This window comes from Ambystoma mexicanum, chromosome 10 (assembly GCF_040938575.1).
Source record: "Ambystoma mexicanum isolate Mex_15411 chromosome 10, UKY_AmexF1_1, whole genome shotgun sequence".
Lineage (NCBI taxonomy): Eukaryota > Metazoa > Chordata > Amphibia > Caudata > Ambystomatidae > Ambystoma > Ambystoma mexicanum.
In genome coordinates this window covers 363,967,423-363,991,009 of record NC_090932.1, presented here as the reverse complement: position 1 = coordinate 363,991,009, position 23,587 = coordinate 363,967,423, and the positions used below count along the sequence as shown (strand labels likewise).

General features: G+C 39.1%; 1 protein-coding gene across 2 annotated transcripts in view; it reads right to left on the bottom strand.

Annotated features, from left to right (window-relative positions):
• Nucleotides 1-23,587, bottom strand: part of ADRB3 (adrenoceptor beta 3) — a 133,141-nt gene that overhangs the window by 38,088 nt on the left and 71,466 nt on the right. For both annotated transcript variants that reach the window (XR_011276006.1, XM_069617950.1), the window contains exon 2: nucleotides 1,318-1,385. Coding sequence is in view for 1 of the 2 variants with exons in the window: in XM_069617950.1 (XP_069474051.1) it covers nucleotides 1,346-1,385 (40 nt within the window). In the remaining variant the exon portion in view is untranslated. The remainder of the gene's footprint in view (nucleotides 1-1,317; nucleotides 1,386-23,587) is intronic.

Here is a 23,587-nt window from a genome sequence, read left to right as displayed (position 1 = left end):
TGGTGATATAATGTAGGAGGGTTGATACTTAGAGTGAGATATTCATCTGTAGGATAGAAGATCCTACAGGAGTGGCGTACAGAAATCGACCAACCCATCCCTCTTTGAGACTTACCATTATCAGCCTGGACCATTGAAGTCGAGCAGTAATCAGCAAAGTCTCCTGGTTTCAGTGAAAATAAGCTCTTCTCTGCCCTGTGTGACTATTGTTTTGTCAACACATGTTCATAATGGCCCAAAGCTCAATGTCGTTGCTGGTAGCATCTTGGGGAAGTATATAGTAAATTAAAAAAATATAATTATATTTAGAAAAAGTAAAAAATAAAATAAGCATGTTCTCTATGTACAGTTCCAAGTTATGTCTTGTACATTTCTATAGAGGAATGTATAGCCATGACAGATAAGGACTGCAGGAGCCTCTCGACTGCCCATTCCCCATCTGCCACGGACTTTGAGGCTCATTCTAATGAGGTCACAGCAACTTCTCGCGACTGATCTTCCTTGTGGCATTGTCACCCATGATTTTCATGCATCTATGCACGCGGCACATGTGGTCCATGAGTGCAGGGAACCTTATAAGAAGCCGAGATTCATGCTTTTCCCTGCATGCATGCAATGCATCCTGGCTGATTTATCTTTTGCTCGGAAGCACACGCCACTGGTCGGCAATGGGAGCCGCCATAGCCAGCAAGGCGGCTGCCATTGCCATTCATTGTGCAAGAAAACCAGGAAAACCGGTTGGCACACGAAATCCAGGCATAACCTGCGTAAATGAACCCTTTCCATAGCTTTTTATAATATGGTGGTCCCCTCTTTTGCCCTCTACCTACCGCACAACCCCACTTCCACCCTCCCACCCCTCACCCTCTTCCTTCCCTACCCCCACATACTCATCTACATATAATTATAAAAATAGATACTGCTTGAATTCTGGTGGAACAAAAGTGAATGACCAAAATGAAAACTTTAAAAAAGAAGTGGTTCAAAACAGGGCATATGGCCAGCACTTGGTTCCAGTGTTTTGTTTACAAGCTGGCAGGGATCAGAATGTGTGGCCGGAAATGTCCACGTTCAGCTCCCGTACTTTTTTGTCCCGACATCCACACTCATCAGTATCGTCTCTATGCCTCTCTTTTAGTGTATGATATGTAGCTTCTTTTCTCTAGGGTTTAGGTGCGGGCAGATTTGATAGCTCTATAATAAATATCACAAATAGAGCAGCACATCTCAGTCAATTCGCCCCCTGGGACGTGGCTTTTTCTGGACGCTTTTCTCAAAAATGGGTAGGTCTGCACAAGCAAGCAATTGGCGACTTACCGGCATGTGCCCCTCCTACTGGACTCAATCATGGATTGGAATTTTTCGTTTCATCCTTTTGGACAAGCCTTCCCAGCGTGCAATTGAAGGAAAGAGAAGAGGTACAAAACAAAACAAAACAGAGGGAAACACATTACTTTTTTATTACTGTTTTTTTTTTTTTAGTTTAGTGAGTTCTCAGAACTCCTTTCCAACATGGTGGTAAACAGGCACAGCGGGGTAAAGGGCAATGCAGTGCGATCTTTCAGTCAACTGAATTATGGATGGGAAAACCGTTAACGATTGACATGAAATGCAATCCCAATGGTTTCTGTCCTAAAAATACCACTTGGTAAATATGTTTCCCGCCACACTCCACATTTTTGCCCCCACTTAGCACACAAGGCTGCCAGTATGCTAGAGAAACCACATGAACATTGTCCGCATCATTTCATTAGTGGGAATAAGGCAATTAGTTTGGATCATAAAGGAAAGTCCATTCTACTGCATTTACTCCTGCTGCTTACGCGGTGGGACTGCGCGCTCAGTGCTGTTGTGCGCAGGCACCTTGGTCAGCCCCCAGGGTTGGCTAACAATTGCCCAAATCCGACATTGCTCCTCCAAAAATTGAAAACATTCAACAGGTTCTGGCTAAGAAGAATTTCACTTTCTAACTGTATTTTGCATGTCCACGCCAGGCAGTCCAAATTTTACATGTTCTTGCGATGGAATGGCATTGTTTTTCAACTGCCCAAAGTATAACATTGCAGGCGAATGATTCACATTTACATTCAGGGATTGGACACATGATATCATTTGGGCAGTGGTGTGACTCTCCCCCCAAAGGCTTTGTGTCTTTCTCCCATTTTAGATTTATTGGACGCGAAACCCTCTATTATTTTATTTTGATTCATACAAATACCACACACTAAACTATTTGCTTCAGTGAAGCGTAATTATACTATGAAATAGACTTGACGATATAGTAATAATATTGATAGCAATTATAATGTCACTATGATGTCTGTGAATTCCAATCCCAGAACTCCTGTGAATGGCTCACGAACCAAGCACTGTGAGGAGAGGAAAAAATATCTCCTGAAACAAGAACCTGGAGAGCCACCAGATGCCAACCTACCCAAAGCCGTGCTGCCCTTACTCAGAACATTGCTGTCCTGTTTTCCCTGTCCCTCTCCCAGGCACTTCTCCCCTCCAACCCATTTCCCCTTGCACTTCTCGTTTCTCACACTTGGACGATCTGAATGACACAAGGCCTGGTAAGATCATTTGTCTTGTCCTCCCCTTGTCTTCCCTCCCGTGTCTTGTTGTGCCTAGAAACACTTTTGTACAGGCGCGTTATAAATTACTTATCATATCATGGATGTCTGTGATTTCATCAAATTTTCTTCACCTAAAGGTGAAATCTTCAAAAATGTTTTCTTCTAATTATTTTTTTATGCCGGGGAGACCCCCTGGTTCCCCCACTTCCCCGTACCTTATCCTATCTCCTTACCCCACCCCATCTATGTTTCAGTGTTTACCCACTTACCCAACCAGATGCGAAGACGTTTTTTTTTCTCGAAGATTTCACATTCGTAAAAATGGATTTGGTGAAATGTACGGATAAGTCATATCATAACCTAGTGACAGACGTCATAGCAACTTTATCCTCACAGCCAAACCATATGGATGTCCAAATGCCTATATATGGGTTATAGTCAGTAGTCGAATTGGGCAGGAGCGGTTGGAATCGGTGCTCCTCTACTTTTTTAAATTAAGTTTTACTGTTCCCATACTCAAAAAAAGCCGCCCCGGGAATGGTTTCGTTTTAAAATAAAAGCGTAGAAAGAAGTAGAAACTTGCACTTCAGTGCACTGCAATGAACATTCCCTTAAACAGAAGGTGCACTTGTTTGGGGGTTTGGATTACGGATGCGGGGGCCTGGTGATGGGGTGCAGAGGCAGGCCAGCTGGGAGCATAGTTCCACTACTTCTTTTCATTCACTTCTACCATTGGTTATAGTTACAAACTCTTGTTTGTTAGTGTGAGTGTTGTGAAAAATAAACTGAGTACCACGCTTCGTATGCATGATGCACTTAGTGAAGAAAGTATATCATTCTTTTATCACAGACTTATTTGTAAAATATAAAGATGCATGGGCGTTTTAATTATCCCAAAATGCGCTTTGATTTTATACGAAGCAGCTATTTTTCCCATTCTCATTTCTCATAGGGCCTCATTATAAGTTAGGCGGTAGCCTTGCCGGTAAAACCGACAGGCTGCCGCCAAACCTCTGAAAAATTCTGGCACCCGCGAATGGGCAATTACTGGGTCATTACGGCCCTGTCGGACCTGGTAATTGCCCATTCGCAGGCGCCGGAATAGAATGCTCCCCATTCCCATTTGAGCCCCACAGGGGCAATGGGAATGGGGAGGTCTGATGCACCAGCACCATTCAGAAAGGTGGTGGCGCATCCGATATGCTCGGCTCGCGGGTGCCAGTACGGCCGCCAGGTCAGAACTGGCGGCCGTAATGGGACCCGCGAGCAGAACTCGTAGTTTGCCGGTCCGGTAACTACGATACCGGCAAGCTTATCAGTACCGTAGTTACCGGACTGGCAAACTTATAATGAGGGTCATAGTATTTTAAAAAAGTACAGGGAGAGACAGAGAAGAGAGCAAGAGAAAGAGAGAGAGAGAAAAGGAGAGAGAGGGGACAGAAGGCAGTAGATTGGCATGTGATACAACATGAGCAGCTAGAGTGCTGTAGAGTGACTGCACACATTGTTAAGACCAGACTCATTACTTTCTTTAGTCCCAACCAGCATGAAAGGAACAGACCCCATTTCTTCGTTGGGGAAGAATGCACTGCCATATACTGTTGAGACAGGCCTCATGTTTTGTCTTTGGGGATAATCAGCCTCAACACATCTTGCAAAATGCTCCTGTGTGCTGTCGGTAATGGCATCTATATGAGTTTTTCCTGTGTTGCCCTGCAGAAACCGGTGTAAATTAAATGCATTGTCACTCAATTTTCAGAAATTTGTGCTGCAAAATGCATGATTTCAACCCATTATTTTCAAACTTTTTCGAGTGAAAGAAATGCCCAAAGCCTAACTGGATTAGTTCAGGCACACTCAGTCGGTTAATCCATGGAAAACATTTACACCAATCAGCTTTATAAATTCCCCACCTGCCATTGCTCAAGACTGTGATGTTTCTGCTGGAGGTCGGGCATGGAAGCACAAGGAGATGGCTGATTAGATCTTGCTCCCTCTTTTCACCACACATTGGAGATCCCGATTTCCTGAGCAAAACCACCTCCAGGACATTTGCCATATTTTGCCCTCCCACTGCTGCTACGCTTGATACTTCACTGCACACAAGGATACGGCTTCTTTCAACCACATGCACCTTATAATGCTCCAATGTCTTACAATCAAATATGCATCCAAAGGTTGAAGACCAAAGCCTAATTGACAAATCACTGTCCAGAAACCAACTCCCATTTCTCACAAACTCACCAGATCAGGGCATGCAGCTTACCCATAGTTGCCTCCTCCCTCTCATCGAAATACCTAAGTGGTACTTCATAGGCCCAGCTCCACCCCTTTGGAATGCTTGCCCACTACACATTCCTGCTCTTTTCTACATGATCCCTCTTAAGGTCAACACCAATATTCATAGAGACAAGACGTCAAGTCGTCTTCTAATCTAGAGCAATACCATGAAATGCAAAACTGACTCCACTGCCCTCCTTCTGTCCTAGCTATCTGTGAGGTACACAGGAAGGCACAGGAATGAACGATTCATAACTCAAAGACCAAGATCTTAATAGCCAGAGGCAATATAAATATCATTTCTTGCTCAATGGTGTCAAATGAACAAATTTAGAATTTTACTCACCTGGGCTTCACTATTACCAAACATTTGAGGGTGTTTACCCACATTATATTTTGTTGATATATTATATCAAGTTTAATATAAGACTCCCCCAGATTGCAGGAGTGTTGCTTGGTCTTTAAAAGTTCTGGGGCTACGCTAATGTTGGGACTGTCCGGACCCGGGACTAGGTAGCCTTTTGGTTGTATCCTCTGAGCTTCTATAAGGGGCTACAACCAAAAGACCTGGGGCTATACTGTCCCCTCCGGCAACGCCTCTGCCAGCGTGTAATCACTGGACTGGTGATCGAAGTCACCTTCCCAAGGCGAGTGCATTACCCCTGATCTATCCTTCTGGCATACAATAACAAGTGAGGATTGAAAATGATAAACATCAGTGAACTGAGTTATTCTACAGGAAATGAATTATTATGGCAAGCACCAGGTTGTGGAGAGGTGGGATGAGTGGAAACCACCACCAGTGTGGTTCAGGAGAGCACTATAGATAGCCCAACGTGGCACCATTGGGTGTGATGACTTTAAACCTTTTACAATTTTAGCACAACAGGTTCTACTCCGGTTATTTGGTTTTCATGAAATTATTGATCTTGAACAACATAACCTCCGAAGCAGATGTGTACATCCTTCATCGGGGTCAATCTGCAGTAGTCAAGACATAAGAGACAAGACAAACAAACAATACTGTGATCCCTCAATCAATATGTCAATAAATATGGAAAAAATAAAAACAGTAAAAAAGTGTGAGATTCCATACCAGTCCTAGTGGACAGACTTGTCAAACTTATGTGTGTGGAAAAACACCAAAGCTAAAACACACAGCTGATTAGGGAAAACTAAAACTGGAATCAGTGAACATGTAAAACCCATAAAACAGAGATAAAGAAGGCGGGTACCTGGAAGTTCAAGCTTGAAATAAAAGGTGAAAAACCTATTTGTTCATAGACAAGAAACAAGAATGAAAGAATCATAATTACACTATCGTTAGTATCTCCATAGAACAAGCCCCCTAATGGTTGAGTAATACTTACCAAAAGGTGGAGATCTGGATGCACAACAATAGCAAGTTATGTGCACAAGTAAGGTCATAATGTACGAGACAGGGTTCATATTTAAATTTAAACTTGGAAGTGACCGCCAGTTTGGTGTGTGGCGTCAAATAGATTATGTCAATGAATGACATCATCTTGCCACGTGTGAAAACGTCATGCTGTTGTCATTAACAATGAGATACGGAAAAAGAAGCTCAGCCTCCTCTCGAGTTTCAAGTCCAGCATGGGTCAAAAAAATAATGATAAAAACAGAAATGGAAAACATGGTAAAATAGCTGAATTTAGATAGAAAATAGATATTAAAATATTGAAATAAAAAATAATGATTGCAAAGAATGGAATATTAAAAAATGATGAGAGGTATGAAAAGAGGGGGTTTGGAGAAATGAATGAATGAAAATATAATACAAGAGGTACAATGTGAGAACACAATCTTTAACTAGCACAACAGTGGATAATGAATCCAAACATAGATAGATCCCAAAAAAGGCATGAGAACTGTTGATAGACCCGTCAGAATAATAGGACATGTAGAAAGCAAGAAAGGTTTAAAATAGACTACCAAAGAAATAAGGCAAACGCAAAATCTGATACACTGTACAACAGTTTGCCAAGGAGATGCATCATGAATAGCATATTGGTGAATTATAAGAAACAATAAAGGTTGCACTCTTCGTTCATGCCACAAGGAGAGACAGCATCCAAACAGTCAATCCAGAAGGACTCCCTACAGTGAAGGATCTTGTTGTGGTCAGCATGTGGTTCCATGTGCACAACTTCAAGAATCTGGAAATAAATGTGTGCAAGCTGATGACGTTGTTCTAAGAAATACCTTGCCACTGATGAGTTTAGGTTTTCGGTTCAGAAATTGGATCAGTGTTCATTCCATCTGAGTTTTGCGGGTCTTGTTGACTGTCCGACGTATTACATTCTGCAAGGGAATTTAATGGAGTAAATGATCTGTGCTGATCGCATGTAACAAAGTCTTTAAGGTACGTTTTGGTGCCTTTCATGGGGTGAAAGACGACATTACCCTTGATAACGTTACTGCAATTGGTGCAATGACGACATGGGTAGATACCAAACCATTTGTGTTTGTCACGCCTCCGATAAAATTGTTTCACGTTACTGTTGGTATGTACCAGCATGTCTCTGAGATTATGACTCTGTTTGTATGTGAATGTAGGTGGATTAATAAATGAATGATTCATTCTTTATCCATGGTGATGATGTTCCAGTATTTCCTAACGATTTCTCTGATCCTGTTGCTCTGAATGGAATATTTTGACACAAATAGCAAATCTGCAGGAATGTCAACATTCTTTTTGGAGAGGATCGTATTCCTATCAAGGTTTGCAACCTTGATTCTGGTCAGGATCAGTTTGCATGGAGAATATCCTCTTTATTAAAATTTCTTAGTCATTCTGTCAAGTTCAATCTTGATGGTTTCATCGGCACTGACAATTCTCTTGACCCTAAGCAGTTGGCTTAAGGGCAGATTCCTGATTAGGTTAGGAGGACGAGAACTGAGTCTGTGCAGAAGATTATTTCCGTCAGTGGGTTTGCAATCAATGTTTGCGATGAAACTGGTACCTATAGCAGTCACTCTAACTTCTAGAAAATGAGTTACACGGTTGCCAAGCTCTATGGTAAACTGTATCCTTGGATCAATAAGATTGAGATAATATACACAATCCCATAAAATATCTTCTGACCCTTTCCAGATCCCAAAGATATCTTCGATGTATCAACCCCAATACTTAAAATATCAGGAGTTTGAGAACATGATCTGATTCATGTTAGAACATAAAACAATTAGAATATGATGGTGCCATGGTGGTGTAATCTGCAAGTAGAATTGTTTTTTTAAAGAGAAATATGTATTCTGGGTAATGAACTCTAACATGATCATGATGAATTCTTTGGAGGCACCTAAAAGACCTTCCTTTAACAAGAGCCATTCTATGGCTTCTTGATATGAAAATGTGTGATGAATGCAGCTGTACATACTTCTAACCTCTAAAAAAAGAGAATATCATCACCATCATAAAATTTGAGGCATTGTAATAATAGTGTGGATGTGTGTGGTGTCTTTTATGTATGTGGAGTTTTTTTGAACTAAAGGTTGAAGGAAGTAGTTGATGTACATCATCAGGGGTGGAACAATACCTAATTTTGTAGCAGTGTTGAAAGTGTGTTATGCAAAATTGTGCGCTATTGTTTGAGGTGGTTCAGAGTTGTGGGGTCTTGAACAGTGTCCTCAGAGCCAGAAAACTGAGGATTCCTTTTTAAGCTGTTCTTTTCGCCCTTCACAGTGAGTTAAATCTGGGTTACATATATGACGACCCTAGGATCAGGCCAATAGGCCTTTGGTTTTCCATGTGAGGCTATCACCATGCTCTCCTTTTATGATTTACGTTATCAGATGTTTGTAAAAGATATTAAGTCACTAGAAAAGCATGGTACATCACTTGATGAAGGCTCTTTGGTGCAATATGTAGGTTATTTCATTTCTACGCTATTAAGAAAGTGGACAGATAAAGGGTTAGTGCTTCAATATATAAAATATTTATAGTGGTCTAAGAGGAATTCGAATTTCGGGAAAGGGCAAATTTGACCCATTATATGATTAACATGTGTGTATTGATTGAGAACTATCCTATTTGGATCCCAGAGTCTTCAGATAGACAATGATTAGCCTGATAGAGTTTTGACATGTTGCAAATTAGGGACACCTTGGTTTCGGTGAGCACTTTGGTGAATAAGTTAACAAGTGCCACTCTCACTTTGGGCTATTAGGTGGCATGCATCACCTCATCAACTATAAGCTGAAACTATTTCAATGGAGTACAGGTAGGAGTGAGATGACATGTGAGGAGGGGCACAAAGCTTGTGGGTGTTACTTGGTTATTTATCTGCCCATTGACTGCCAACAGCCATGTTAATCCCTGTGGCCGTTTCCCGCCAGTGCCTGCCTCTCTCCGGCCAAAGCACGACCTACTAGAATGTCTGTGAGCTCATTCTATCAAGCAGTAACATCACATTTTAGCCTACCAGTTTTATTTCCTAAGCAGCCTGCTGAAAGTTAATGGCTTAATTGCAGCTACAAATTGCTTCTGGTGTAATACAATTTCAGAACCAAGTTTGCCTTAATGTATATTTCTTCCATGCACTGAAGTCCTGTTAAAAACGAGAAATGTCAAATCCAACAGATTTGGCTTCAGGTATTAGATAAGCATTTGGCCGGTACTGCCATTATAGGCCCATGAAATCACTCAGTTTCCTGCTGTTGCAACCCGTGGCCAATTAGTACCATTATATCAGTCCCTAGCGAATGCCTATCCCGTACTTACACAAAAGCCCAAATATTGGTTTTGCCAATGCTAGTTTTTCCTGTGTAGTGGAAATACTGATGCATTTTAGATTGCTATGCCCACAGTATGGTCGCTCTTTTATATCTGAAATCAATCTCAGGTAGAACTCTCACTCTAGTTTTAAAATTCTTTTTGAAGATCAGGGCAAAAGAACTTCAGCTGCATTATTTGTTGCCCTTTAGCTACATCCGATGGGGCCTGATTTACAAAGCATTTTTGTTAATGCGATTTCCATGCCAAAAAAAGCTTTTGGAAATCAGGCCCACAGTGTCTTATTTATGCGCTTATGCTACTTACGTACGGCAACCGATTATGCTGCCGGAAACTTTCTACTCTTCTCTATGATGTTGACACATTTTATTTTTAGAAACTTGTATTTATTTATTTATTTATTTATTTATTTATTTATTTATTTATTTATTTATTTATTTATTAAATGTGTTGTTTTGGCTTAAATAAAGCCTTTCACAAGTTTATCAGTTCATTCATACATTTGTGTACCTTATGAGGTAGATTTATCTCTTTCAGTAATATGCATATAATTATTATTATTCCACAAAGTTAGATTCCTTGATGTATAATTAATAACAGTTTACATTTATAGATTTAGTTCATTTAAAAATCGTATGACCTTAATATTAAGAGAAATCGACTCAGCATTGATTATCATGTTCCATATATCACAAATCTGTAAGTTTTTGTAGTCTTTAAAATGATTTAAAAGGTGCAATTTACGTAAATCTAGAGATTTACACAATGTCAAAAAAGTTCAAACGTCTCAGTATTTTCTATTTCCTCGCAGAATCTACATCACTCAGATAACTCCAATGATCTTTGTCTTCGTGCCAGTACTTGTTTGGTCAGCCATAGGTCAAACCTTAATCGCATTATCTGGGAGCGATAGCGCAAATCTGGGAATTTAAGCAAGTATTTTGGTAGTAGACCTCTTTTTTTTGGGGTATAGATTGCAATGTTAATTGATCTTATAGTTCTTTGATTGGGTTAGCGATTGCAGCCAGTTGCAGTTCAATAATTTCTTTTTGGAGCGGTCAGGATTTTCGACCAGCATTTCCTTAGATATACCTGCTTTCTCCATTATTGTTTCACAACATTTCTTCCAGCTTCCCATTATAGTCTTATTTTCAAGAATGATCAGGTCTGATATTATCGACATAACAGATGACATATGTACGGCTGGTGTAAGATATTTCCTGTATAGTAATAGCATGTTCCACCATACTCTTACTTGCAAAGATATCAGACAAAGCTCATATCTTATGATTAAAATCGGAAAACTAATGGGCACATGTAGCAAGGTTTTCCATAAAACCTCTTCGATATAATCCCATTTAGGGTGATGTTCTGGAATTTTAGCCTTGGCTCCATATATTATTGTGGAAATCACTTTCTGTACATAATATATAATTATTGATTCCACAGAGAATCTTCCATAGGTATTTTGTATTGCTTTACCTTGCGATGCCAGAGATTTCATTTTAGCTTGGATCTCAGTTTTATATAAGATGTCACTCTTGCAGTTATTGACATTGACACCTAAGTATCGGTATTCATTCACTATATTGAGTAGTTTTTTAATCAATATACCATTTTTATTCGGATGTTCTTAGGGACACCGTTTTATTTTCTATTTGCAGAACGTTGGTTTTATCTGTATTCATCTCAAGTTTATTTCTTTGAACATATTTCTGCATTGATAATAGTTGATGCTTTCCTTGAACTCCAACTAGAGGAGGGAGTGAGTCTCTTCGCAATTCCGCTCGTCACTCATCAAATCCTTGAATCTTTCATTTTTGCAGTTGACTGAGGAATTAGACCATCAGTGGAGTAAAGGGCGCGGCTGTTGTTGGCTGTGCGGCTGCTGTGATCTCTCCTTACCTGCAACCGCGACTTGCTCCGATTTGTGTTAGTCTAACGGCTGGAGCCGTTAGTAGTTGAAGTGAGCACTTTTTCTTCCTGGTCTGTCACGTGACTGGAGTCACGTGACCCTTCTTTGACCACACCTCCAGGAAGAACTATAAGAGCTGCACGCAGCGGCCCTTGCGGCGTGAAGCCCGCAGTGGAGTAAAGGGCGCGGCTGTTGTTGGCTGTGCGGCTGCTGTGATCTCTCCTTACCTGCAACCGCGACTTGCTCCGATTTGTGTTAGTCTAACGGCTGGAGCCGTTAGTAGTTGAAGTGAGCACTTTTTCTTCCTGGTCTGTCACGTGACTGGAGTCACGTGACCCTTCTTTGACCACACCTCCAGGAAGAACTATAAGAGCTGCATGCAGCGGCCCTTGCGGCGTGAAGCCCGCAGTGGAGTAAAGGGCGCGGCTGTTGTTGGCTGTGCGGCTGCTGTGATCTCTCCTTACCTGCAACCGCGACTTGCTCCGATTTGTGTTAGTCTAACGGCTGGAGCCGTTAGTAGTTGAAGTGAGCACTTTTTCTTCCTGGTCTGTCACGTGACTGGAGTCACGTGACCCTTCTTTGACCACACCTCCAGGAAGAACTATAAGAGCTGCACGCAGCGGCCCTTGCGGCGTGAAGCCCGCAGTGGAGTAAAGGGCGCGGCTGTTGTTGGCTGTGCGGCTGTGTGCGGTAAGTACTCGCTCCTAATAATATATCTGGCTAAGACACTATCCTACTGTTATCCTCCTCATCGAGTGATATAACCCTTCAAATGGAGCCCATCAAACCTCGAACTCGCCTCCAAGGCAAATTGGATGAAACGCTATCCTTGGCAAATAATGGTCCTACCAAAATAAATACAAAAGGACAACGAACCCTGAAATTATCTTCCCCTCCGCATGTAGATTTGGCGTTTGATTTACAGCAAGCAGATCACCAGGCCCCGCATTTAACAGCAATTCATCACTCTTCTGGAAATGCAATGCCAGTAATACAGTTAATCCAGAATATCGAGCCCGATCCTGTCTTGCCGCCACTTCCGCTCTTCCAACCTGCGCAAGTGGAAAGTAATTCTATATTTGATGACCCCAGCTATTCACAAACCCTTAGGGATCGAGCGAAACTTGCAAAACAACAATGGCAATCTTCTTATTTATTAAACAAAACGACTGTCAATGACAATCCAGAACCACTCCCAGCTCGTACTGCACGGTTATCGCTTGATATGACTGAAATCAATGCAATCATGGATTCCCAACAAAAAAGAGAAGACATTATCGGAGCTAATCAGAATTTAACAATAGCTCCAAAAATAAACACATCGACCCCAATTGTCTCTAAGGGTCTCTATGCACATATCAAAATCTCTCCAAAGACTATTCAAGATAATATAGAGCATGACTCGTTCTTACCTCCTAAGATGTCTGAAGTAACAGACGACTTTCAAGACCAACCAAACAGACTACCTACGACGATGTTGGAGCTACAAAACTCGCTAGTCGCTGTACTTTCTGTAGCTATGATTCCTTTTTTAAAATTACAAGAAGCAATGGTAGATTCTACCAAAGATCAAGCCACTCTACTGGCAATGATTATGACTAAGCAAACGTATTTAGAAAGTTTTATTGGAACTATCCATGAACGTTTAAATCATGAGGCGGAGACATCGAGGATATGGCAAAGCCGACTCGCCGAAGTCGCAAGATTAGATCGTGCCGAGAAACAAAATTTAATGGAGACTGTTTCCTCCATCACAAAAAGAATGCTAGATGAAAAAATAAAGAAACAATCGCTAGTGCTGCCCTCTCCTGCAAGTCTAGCAAAACAATCTCAAACTATTGATAGCACTGTACAAACTGACGTTCCAAAAACAGAACAACGACACGATTTTGAAGTACAACCAATCAATAGCGGTACACTAAATCCAAATCATATGATGCCTACTCCTAACTCTGAACCGCCGGCATGTATTCCTTTTGACATCTTTGATTTGACTAAACGAGGCTCAGTGGGAATATCACCTCTTCCAAAAACAAACAAAAAGAAACTCACAAAAAAAATCCAAACGGGGTCACGGGCCTTTTTAAGAAAAATGCAAATTGTACAAAAGTCCGTGCAAGAAAACACAATCAATACCGGAAGGGAAAAACAAAAAAAGTTTAAATCTAGCAGCCTGTCAGCTGTTGCTGCTTCTACGTCAAGTGATACTGGACCAACCTCATCCAATAAAGATGTGGATAAATTGCAATCGGAACCACTAGATGCACTACTGGCCGTTATAAATCAAGACGCCCCTAATAAAATCATTGCATCAGTAATCGATGGCGAGAATAACTCTGATGACGTTACAACTCTTGAAGTTATGACACATAAGACGTTCAGCTCTATAGATCCACAAGATGAGATCTTTCTTGTGCTGGACGAATGTAAAGAATCTTCCTTTGATTCTGTGGACTCGAGTTACACCTCTAGGCACTCCTCTATTATTTCTTTAGAATACTCAGAAGTGTCCGAAGATGACTCAGGGTCACAGTCAGAAGTGAACCAGAAATCAAGTGACAACATGTCTCGTTCAGCTCAACCGGACCCTCCACTGATTAGACCGACCTTTCTTAATTGGAAAACAAGGTCTCTTGCTTTCAGAATTTCTCTAGCTTCCTGCGCAGCAAGTAATGATGAGGCTGTAATATTGAATAGAGCAAATGTATTACGCCTCCTAAATGCTATTCCACAAACGGCGGATATTAAATCGCGAGATATAGAAGTAATTCTATTTCCTAATAAAAACAAAATGGATTCTGTACAGATAGATTTTTATTCCGAAAAACTTATGAATCGTGTATTGTCTACTACAAAACAATTGGAAATCCTGGGATTTGAAGCTAAAAAAATTACTGTATCAAGCCTTTTGGCTTTGAACAAATACACTCACAAACTTGCGATAATGGACTCCTATCGTCATAATAAAACAATTGTGTACAACAGAACCACAAAATATAATGAGGAAAATTCATTATTTGATCGAAATGAATTTACAAAGAAACGCGGGATAGGGAGAGATCTAGAACGGTCCCTCGACACAAATGTACTATATAACGATCATCGGTCCACGACCAAGAAAACATACTTATAACAATCAACAAGAAATCCAACACAACTGAGCGTGATTTCACTATGCTCGTGGAACACTCGAGGCCATAAACATCTTTTTAATGAAGGATCATCTGTGCTTTCTGAAACTGAGATAATATGTTTACAAGAAACCTGGCTGAAAGAGGAGGTAGTCTGCGAAGGGTTTATTACATTATCAAACCTTGCAATCTCCTCTCAACTTGGACGTCCAGCCTCAGGTATGATGATCCTAGTGAAAATCAATCCATTTTGGAAAATTATAATGAGAAAGAACATCCATCCTTGGGCTCAGTTTGTGACCATTCTTATTTCAACTTTATTTACAGACCAAGATCAATGTAAGGATAATAACTATATCACTATATTTAACATATACTGGAATCCGTCAGCAATGAACGACCATAAATTCCTGGAATCCATACTGGACGAAATTGATAATATTGTCTTACTCAACCATAGAACGGTCTTTTTAATTGTAGGGGATTTCAATTTCCACTTATTTGACAAACAAGGCCAAAAACTGGACAGAAATGCATTATCAGAGAGAGCAAAAAAATGGGTAAAAGAATTATCGATCCGTAACATCACATTAATCGACCCTGCTGTGGACAACAAAGGAATCCCGATTCCAACATGGTCCCGTAACAACACAAATTCTATTATTGACTACATTTTTTCATCAGAAGGTTTGAGAACTCTAATAACTTCGATTGAAAATCTTCCTCAACCTTCCAGCGATCACCACCAAATAAGAATCACTTGGGATTCAGCAACATTAAAATATCCACGAATAATTTTGCCACCTCTCGAGATTAATAATGCTCTTAATAGAATTCGTATTAAAAATCATCAAATACCTGAGTTACTGTCAACTTTTAAAGATTCTACACTTCATGATCATGCAAAACTTAACTATAGTTGGATTCTCGAGAAATACCATCATCCATCACATAAAAAAAACCATCCTATTGTCTGTCATAAGCATCAATTCAATCTTGAAATTGCCCAGAAGAAAAAGAAGCTTCAAAAACAAATTAGACAATTAAAAAAATTGAAAGAACCTGACTTTGAGACCAAAATAAAAAAAGAAAAACAAATATATTCTAATTCAATTAAAACAATTAAAGCTCTAACTAAACAGAATGACGCTGAAGCAATTTTAGCGGCTCTAAAAGACAAAAACTCAAGGAACTTTTGGACTCTGCTGAATCCTGCTTCTAAAGTAACCGCTATGATCCAAGAAGTCGAAGCTCAAGAATGGATAAAGCATTTTACATCCTTGTATAACACCTATCCAAATGCGTCTCTAACTAATGAAATGCAAAACAAAGAACCTTGGAATCTCAACTGGGATGTGGAGGATATAAGAATTACCATCATGGAGTTGAATCCTTCCAGAGCACCGGGACCCGACGGTCTATCTAATGCTACCCTTAAAGCAAACCCGCATGAATGGGCATCCTTCTTTTTTCTTCTCCTCCAACTGATAGAAAAAACGAAACAAATTCCGCAAAGTTGGACTTTTGCCGTTTTGATTCCCATCTACAAAAATGGAGACCGCAAATCCCCTGCAAATTACAGACCCATAGCCCTGCTAGATCCCTTGGGCAAATTATTCGCAGGATACCTTGTTAAAAAACTCACCAATTGGGCAATGGAAAATGACAAACGAGACCAAAGACAAACTGGCTTTATCAAGAAAGTTGGAACAAATGTGAACTTATTACTCCTGAACCTGATTAAACATGAGGCGATACAAAAAAAACATCAAATATATGTAATCTTCATAGATTTAAAAATGGCCTTTGATTCGGTGAACAGGTCAAAGCTATGGTCCAAACTGACAGCCTGGGGTTGCCCAGACTCTATCTTGCACCCCATCATGCAACTCTATTCAAATACTTCTGTTAGAGTTCGCTTAACGAACGACGGTACAGTTACTTCTCCTATTCAAACCTCCAATGGCCTGAAACAAGGATGCCCTTTGGCTGCCTGCTTGTATAATTTGTATACATTTGACTTTAGCAAACAAATCCAAAACTCGGTAGCAAATCCTCCTAAAATCAACAACGAAACTGTTCAGACTTTAATTTATGCTGATGACATCATCATTCTGGATAAGACTATAGCGGGCTTACAAAAATCTCTAGATAAAACCCAAGAATTCATGCAGGAGAACGATCTAGTGATTAATTGCAACAAAACAAGGACGATGAGACTCGCCCCGCAGAAAACCGATAAACCCAGCCTAAAAATATTCTTAGATGGGAATGAGATCGCCATGACAACCTCGATGAAATACTTGGGCGCGATGATCAACTCCTCTGCAAATGAACAGGAATGGAAAAATTACTTAGAGGACAAAGCCAGATCTCTGGCCAGACAAGGCTGCTTCTTCCATAGGAAGTACGGCACATATTCTTTTAAACCAATAATAGCCTTCTACAAACAAAAAGTAATTCCTGTTCTATCGTATGCTTCTGAATCCCTCATCAACTATGAATCCATTAATTGGACTAGATATGAAGCACTGTTTTGGAGAAAAACCTTATCCCTTCCAAGATCTTTTCCTATGGCTAGAATACGATTCGAACTAGCTCTCCAATCCATTAAATCCATCGTTCTATGGAAGCAAATGGACCTTCTTAGAAAAATAATCACAAAAGATAAGATCCCGTCATTGGAAATATTGAGAGAAAAAAAAACCGCTTTTCATATCACAGCACTTACAAAATGGAGCTCTAAAATTAAAATGGAAATGCAAGCTGGCGATATACCTGAGGAAATGTTAATTAATAGACCTCAATATGCCAAACGCAAAATTCAGACGAACGACTGGATCCAAACCATCGGTGATCAAGACCAATACAAAAGACATCTAAAATGCCAAATAGAATCAAGAGCCTTACACGAATTACCTGCTTATCTAAACATCTTTCCGGATTGCTATATCCGTGACCTGTTCTTCCGATTTAGGCTGAATATCCTACCAACACAAGAGTATCAAGCTATGATTGATAAAACAAACAGAATAACACCATACTGCCGTTTTTGCAAAATTGCAACCAACAAAGAAACTTTATTTCATTTGGTTATGGTCTGCACGGCCTTGATAGACCAAAGATCACTACACAGAGACTATTTTGGTATATCAAATAAACAACTAACAACCAGAGAAAGATGGGACAATCTGTTAAGAGGTCAAGATCAAAAGTTAATTTTAACAATTATTAAATTCTGGATAGCTATTAACAAATGACATTTGAAACGCACGAAGGAAGCAGAAACAAGGATTATATGAGATTCCTATTTTATAATGTCACTTTGTCTAGTTTCTTTTGTTGTATTTTATTTTTTATGAAGAAATGAAAAGTTTGTAAAATCAAACAAAACATTTTAATAAAAAAAAAAAAAAAAAAAAAAAAAAATAGTTGATGCTGTTCTCCAATCCGTGTTTGATCGATTCATATCAGATCATCAGCGTAAAGCAAATAAGATACAATATGTTTTCCAATCTTTGGAGCAAATGAATTGCAATTTTCCAGGTCAGTGCCTATATCACTTATATAAAAATTAAAAAGGGTTGTTGCAAGTATACATCCTTGTTTTAATCCAAGGGAAGTAGATATCGATTCTGATAAGCGTCCTTTTTCGTCTAGCTTAATTCTAATGGTAGTGTCAGCCAATGTAGAGGGGGGGTTTGTGATTTCTTTGCTTGTTCTTTCAATGTGGTCATAGTTATTAGATTTGCGCTCGTTCCAATACCTATTATGAATCCAGATTGATATTGATCAAGATGTTTTGACGATGTGAGCCATTTTTTTTAGATCTCTCAAGATGAATCTGGCAAATATTTTCCCAGCTGTATCCAGAAGTGCCAATGGTCTGTAATTTGCAGGATTGTTGCTGTCACCTTTTTTGAATATGAGAATAAGAATGGATTCTTTCCATATTGATGGTATAAATCCAGTTTTTAGTATAGCTTGATAGATATTATAGAGTACTTCAGACCATTTCTCTGGGTTTTCTTTTATTACTCCATTAGAAAACATCGGGCCCTGGCACTCGCGATGCACTTAATTTTTTTATTTCTATATGAACATCAAGTCGGTCTATTTTTAGCTCAAATAGATTTTGTAGGTAATTCAATTGATTGTGTATCTTGTTTGGGTTTTGAAATAGTTTGTTACAATGCTCCGACCAGGTCTTTTCGCTTATTGCATTTAATAATAATGATTTGTTTCCATTCTTATTTGTATTCTTTATTAGTTGCCATATTCTGGAGCTCGATTTCGAACATAGTGCTTTCAGCATATTTTCATTATTTTCTTGTTTCTGACCTGCTGGTATTTGTTTTATTCGATTTTTGTACTTTGATTTTATCTTTTTAGATGTATTCCTTCTAGCATATGCAGTATTTTTCGTAGCTTCTGCTTCATTTGTAACTTTAGTGCTCTGATTTTTGGTTCAGCTATATGTTTATGAATAAAGTCCGGTCATCTGTGTGTCCGAACTTGATTGTGGAAAAGAGCTAGAAAGTGATTATAAGGAACTATGTCAACTGTATTCAATTTATCAGTTAAATGCGTGTTTTCCTGAAACTTGTATTTATTATTTTCTTTCTTACTGTTGTACATATGACATTTTGCTCGACCTTTATGTATTTTGTTAAGCGCACTAAAGTTGAAAGTTGAAGATTTACCCTACATGGGAAATGTGTAAACTATGCAAATACCTGTATTCATAGTACTCTGGGAATATTGAGGTTTACAAAAAATGCAAATAAATAAATGAACTAGGAGTGAAATCGCCTCTCCTATAAAACATGCATTTTCATGTGCTCCGATTTACACTGGTTTCTAATTTTTCACTCAAAGTATATAAAACAATAGGTGACTGCTCCCCCTCTATATCTTAATCACCATCGGGAAGTGATTAAGAATTATAGTTCATCTGCCTTTGCCCATCTTCTGAGTAGATGGACAAAGGCAGATGCTTATAGAAGGGCTACACAATTTCTAATATTGTCTTTAGACTTTTGGCGTGCATTGCTACTTTAAACAAATCCCTTCTACTGTCCCCTAATTGGAAGGCAGAAACTGACGACTTTGCTCTGCTGTAGAAACTTTTACCCTCCTTTGCCTTAAGCTTAAGTTTCATTCTACCCCTTTTGATGTACTATGGCCAAGTTTTCAAAGCCTTCAGGGATGTTAATGTGTACCAAAGAAGCACGGGGTCATGTGTCCAAGTTAAAAATAATATATATATTATTATAATTTAGTCAATAAGACTTGTTATACAAAAAACAACAACATAAATAATGACATTCACTTGTGTATAAATAGATAAAGAATCAGCACATATTTGTATCCAATATATCTTTGATAAAAAACCATAGTTGGGTAAGATGATAAATCAGACTAAAATAATTACCGAACATAAAAAGCTCCCAGATTGTCAGTTTAGTACCTGATACCACTCCCACATTACCAAATGCCAGCATGTACTTTCTACATATCACATCAAGGCTTTCACATTTCAGGAGCAAATGATTAGTGGTTTTCAGAGTATGTGCACCACAAATTCAACAACATCTTAATGATATACGTATCTTTTTTTCCTTGTTCCACTTATTTTTGTAGATTCAGCAATATTAAACTTAATTTTCATGTAGTGCCGCAATATATAGTTATTTGGAAAAGAATATGGCTCAAAAGGTATGAGAGTGCGCTTCGTTAGATATTGAAAAGAATCACCACTATTCCCTTTAGTAGCACATTCTACTAACGCTTGCCCACTATTGCATTCAAAGATGACTTTTTTTATGACAGTTTTATAGTCCAGATAGTTAAGACTAGTGCAATCAGTTGTAAAGTGTGAGTACTAAGCATTCACTTCAGTAAATAAACAATCAATAACAGTGCCTCTAAGAAGAGTGGTTCTAGAAGAATCACAGCAGACAATTTTTGATAATGGAGAATCCTGAAGGGAGAGAACGCATTTCCAATAAAAGTTAAGACAATGAGAAATAAGGATGGATCTAACCCCGCAGATATCAATTTCTGAATATATATATATTGAATCATAAGCCAGCATACCGCAAACCCAATTCATATACCCACAGTTCTCTAGAAATGACTATGGCTTTGCTGCGAATAATGTTGTGGTCTATAGTGTATCAGCTTAATTCAGACAAATACGGCAATACACAGACATATACTACAGTATTTATCTCAAACCATTGTCAAATGTTATAGCTTACTGCAGCTCACTGCAAAACACTGTGGGATACATTGCAGTCTATGTAGATTTGTTTTATTAGGGCAGCATGGTCGCATTGGGGCTGCATTCGATACAGAAACGCAGGTTTCTTAGCATTATGCATTGACGGCCATGTTATTCCCATATTAGGTTTCTTTGAATAAGTGCAACATCACTTCTAGTATATGTCCAAGGTATATCTCGTTAGGGAGAATGTTATGACTGGACTTGAGTATGTATGAGTGGACCTGAGAGTGTGCAGGGAATGTTGGATGAGTTGGAATGTTGTCTTGTGGGAGCGTTCCGCCGTAGGCAGTTGAAACCATGTAGCCTGGGTGGTGGGAGCCAGTGGGCTTCTTCCCTACTCCTACACTTGCCCTGTCATCTCATGTACTTAATTTATGTAACAAATAAAGTATTAAGTACTGTTTTACCTCAGCTGCCTGAAGAACTCTTGATCTTAATAACTGGCGAAGAGGATGGGATTTTGGGTGGCAGCCAGGGGGGGTGAGTCTTGGAGGGATAGTTTTGCTGGTCAGAGCCACAGCGTGTCAGGTGCTTCCCTGACTTTGAGTTGAGGTACTGTCTTTACTAATAGTTTCTCAAGGACGGAGGAATGCTGCAACGGGAAGAATGCCATGAATACGTAATTGATAGTAATCTAGAGATTAGCGCAGTGTCGCCCATAGTGACATCCTGGACCTACGGGGCTGATATTTCTCCTGTGTTCAAGTGAAAGGGGCCTGTTGTTAAGGGCTGTCTGCACAGCCGTTGTATAAAGGAATACTGATAACGCTGTCTGGGAAGTAGTTCTGGGCATATCCAACAGAGATGCGTTGTGAAGTGGGCGTATTACATTTTTTTTTTTATTTTATCTTTTTATAATTCGCTGTAGCCCGCGGGCATCAGGGCGCAAAAAGATTAGCTAGTGTAAACAGATCATAGAGACGAGAGCTATCTATGTGAACAGAATCGTCTTTAAGCGATTCTTAAAAACTTTAAAAACATGGCCTTTGGTCACTCTCTAGTTACATGTTTTGTTAAATTCCTCACGTTGGAGCGCTTCGGGAGTATAAACCACATTAATTTATGTTCGTCCGGTTTGCTTTCCCTTAGAAATGTATTACCAATCTCACACTCATCCAACCCCCAATATATATTTAACTTTCTGTCTCAGGTTTTCTCTAAGGAGAAGTTAGCTTAGCATAACAGTTATATGTTTAGACCTCTGCTCTGGCGGTGCATAAGCGAATTCACACGTATGTGTTTGGTGACATGAATGTTAATATCTATGTACATTCATATTTATATTGACGGTATTTTGAGTGCATGTTGACTGCATTTTACTTTTTGTATTTGTTGATAAAATGTTGTGTTAAAGTTTTAATAAACTGGAAACACACACAAATAAAAAAATAAAACAAAACCAAAAAATATCATTGATTATGTTAATGTGAATGTCACGTGCGAGTTTGCATGTGACATAGTCCATGACATCAAAAGCAATGCAATGGTAGGGGGAGAGCAGGCAGCTTTGCTATATATATATATATTACATTTCACATGTTTTGGTGTTTTTCATCCCAACATAATCTGCTGTGCATATTATTTTTTTACCAAATTTTCTTTTTAGTTAAGGAAAATGTGTTTGCATATACCCTTTAGAACACGGATCAGGCGTGGGAAAGCAAATTCGGTATTTTACACAACTTAATATATTAAATTAAAATTTAGGTTTCATGAAGAATAAAACAAAGGATATATTTTTATGAATTTTTCAAGAAAATACCAAAAGCGCTCTATGACAGCAATAGCAGAGTGTAGTACAATTGTAAGCCAGTTTTGATTTTGTTCTGCTTTTGTTAACCTGCCAAGCTAAACCAGCAAGTTTTTTTTTTTTTATTGAATTCAAGCTTGAAACAAAAGCTGTCAGAATAGTTTTCATGATTGCAACTACCTTTCTTTTATGGCTTTACAACAATTTCTGAAATATAAGAATACTTGTGAAAATCCATATATTCAACGGTTTCCACTTCCAATACCTCTAAGAACACTTGTACAATGAATCCTAACTTTTTGCAACAGTTTTCCTAAGAGGTGAAAAAGCAATTACTGTCATTTTTGTAACCACTTGACACATTTGGTGAAATCCCATTCCACTCTTTCCAAAATGTCCAACTCACTTTTCAGTTTAAAGCAATAGTTCGAGCATGGGCAATACTTGCCCTATTCAGGATATTTCTCCAGACCTGCTGCAACACATATTCCCAATCTTTCAGAGGCATGTTTTAGTTACTTGAACATTGTTTTAGCTAGTGTTTTACTAGGGTTGCAAAAATGAGGTGGGGCGGGTGGTGATCTTCTATTAAGGGAATGGCTTAAAAAGTGCACGGTCTCACTCAAACAATGCACAGTGAGACCCTTCAAACATGTACTTACAGACACAACACACTCTCAGATGGTTTTCTTTGCATCGAGTCTGCATAGTATACATACATTTCTCTGGGGTTTGTAAATAAATCACTCAATCACTCACGCAAAGTATATTAACTTGGCAGGTACGTCATCCCTATTTCGTAAATAAATTACTTATGGGATGGGAAAGGGGGGTAAATGTGGACAATTGTAGCACACATGTGGCTTCCTGATGATTTGTGTAAAATCGAA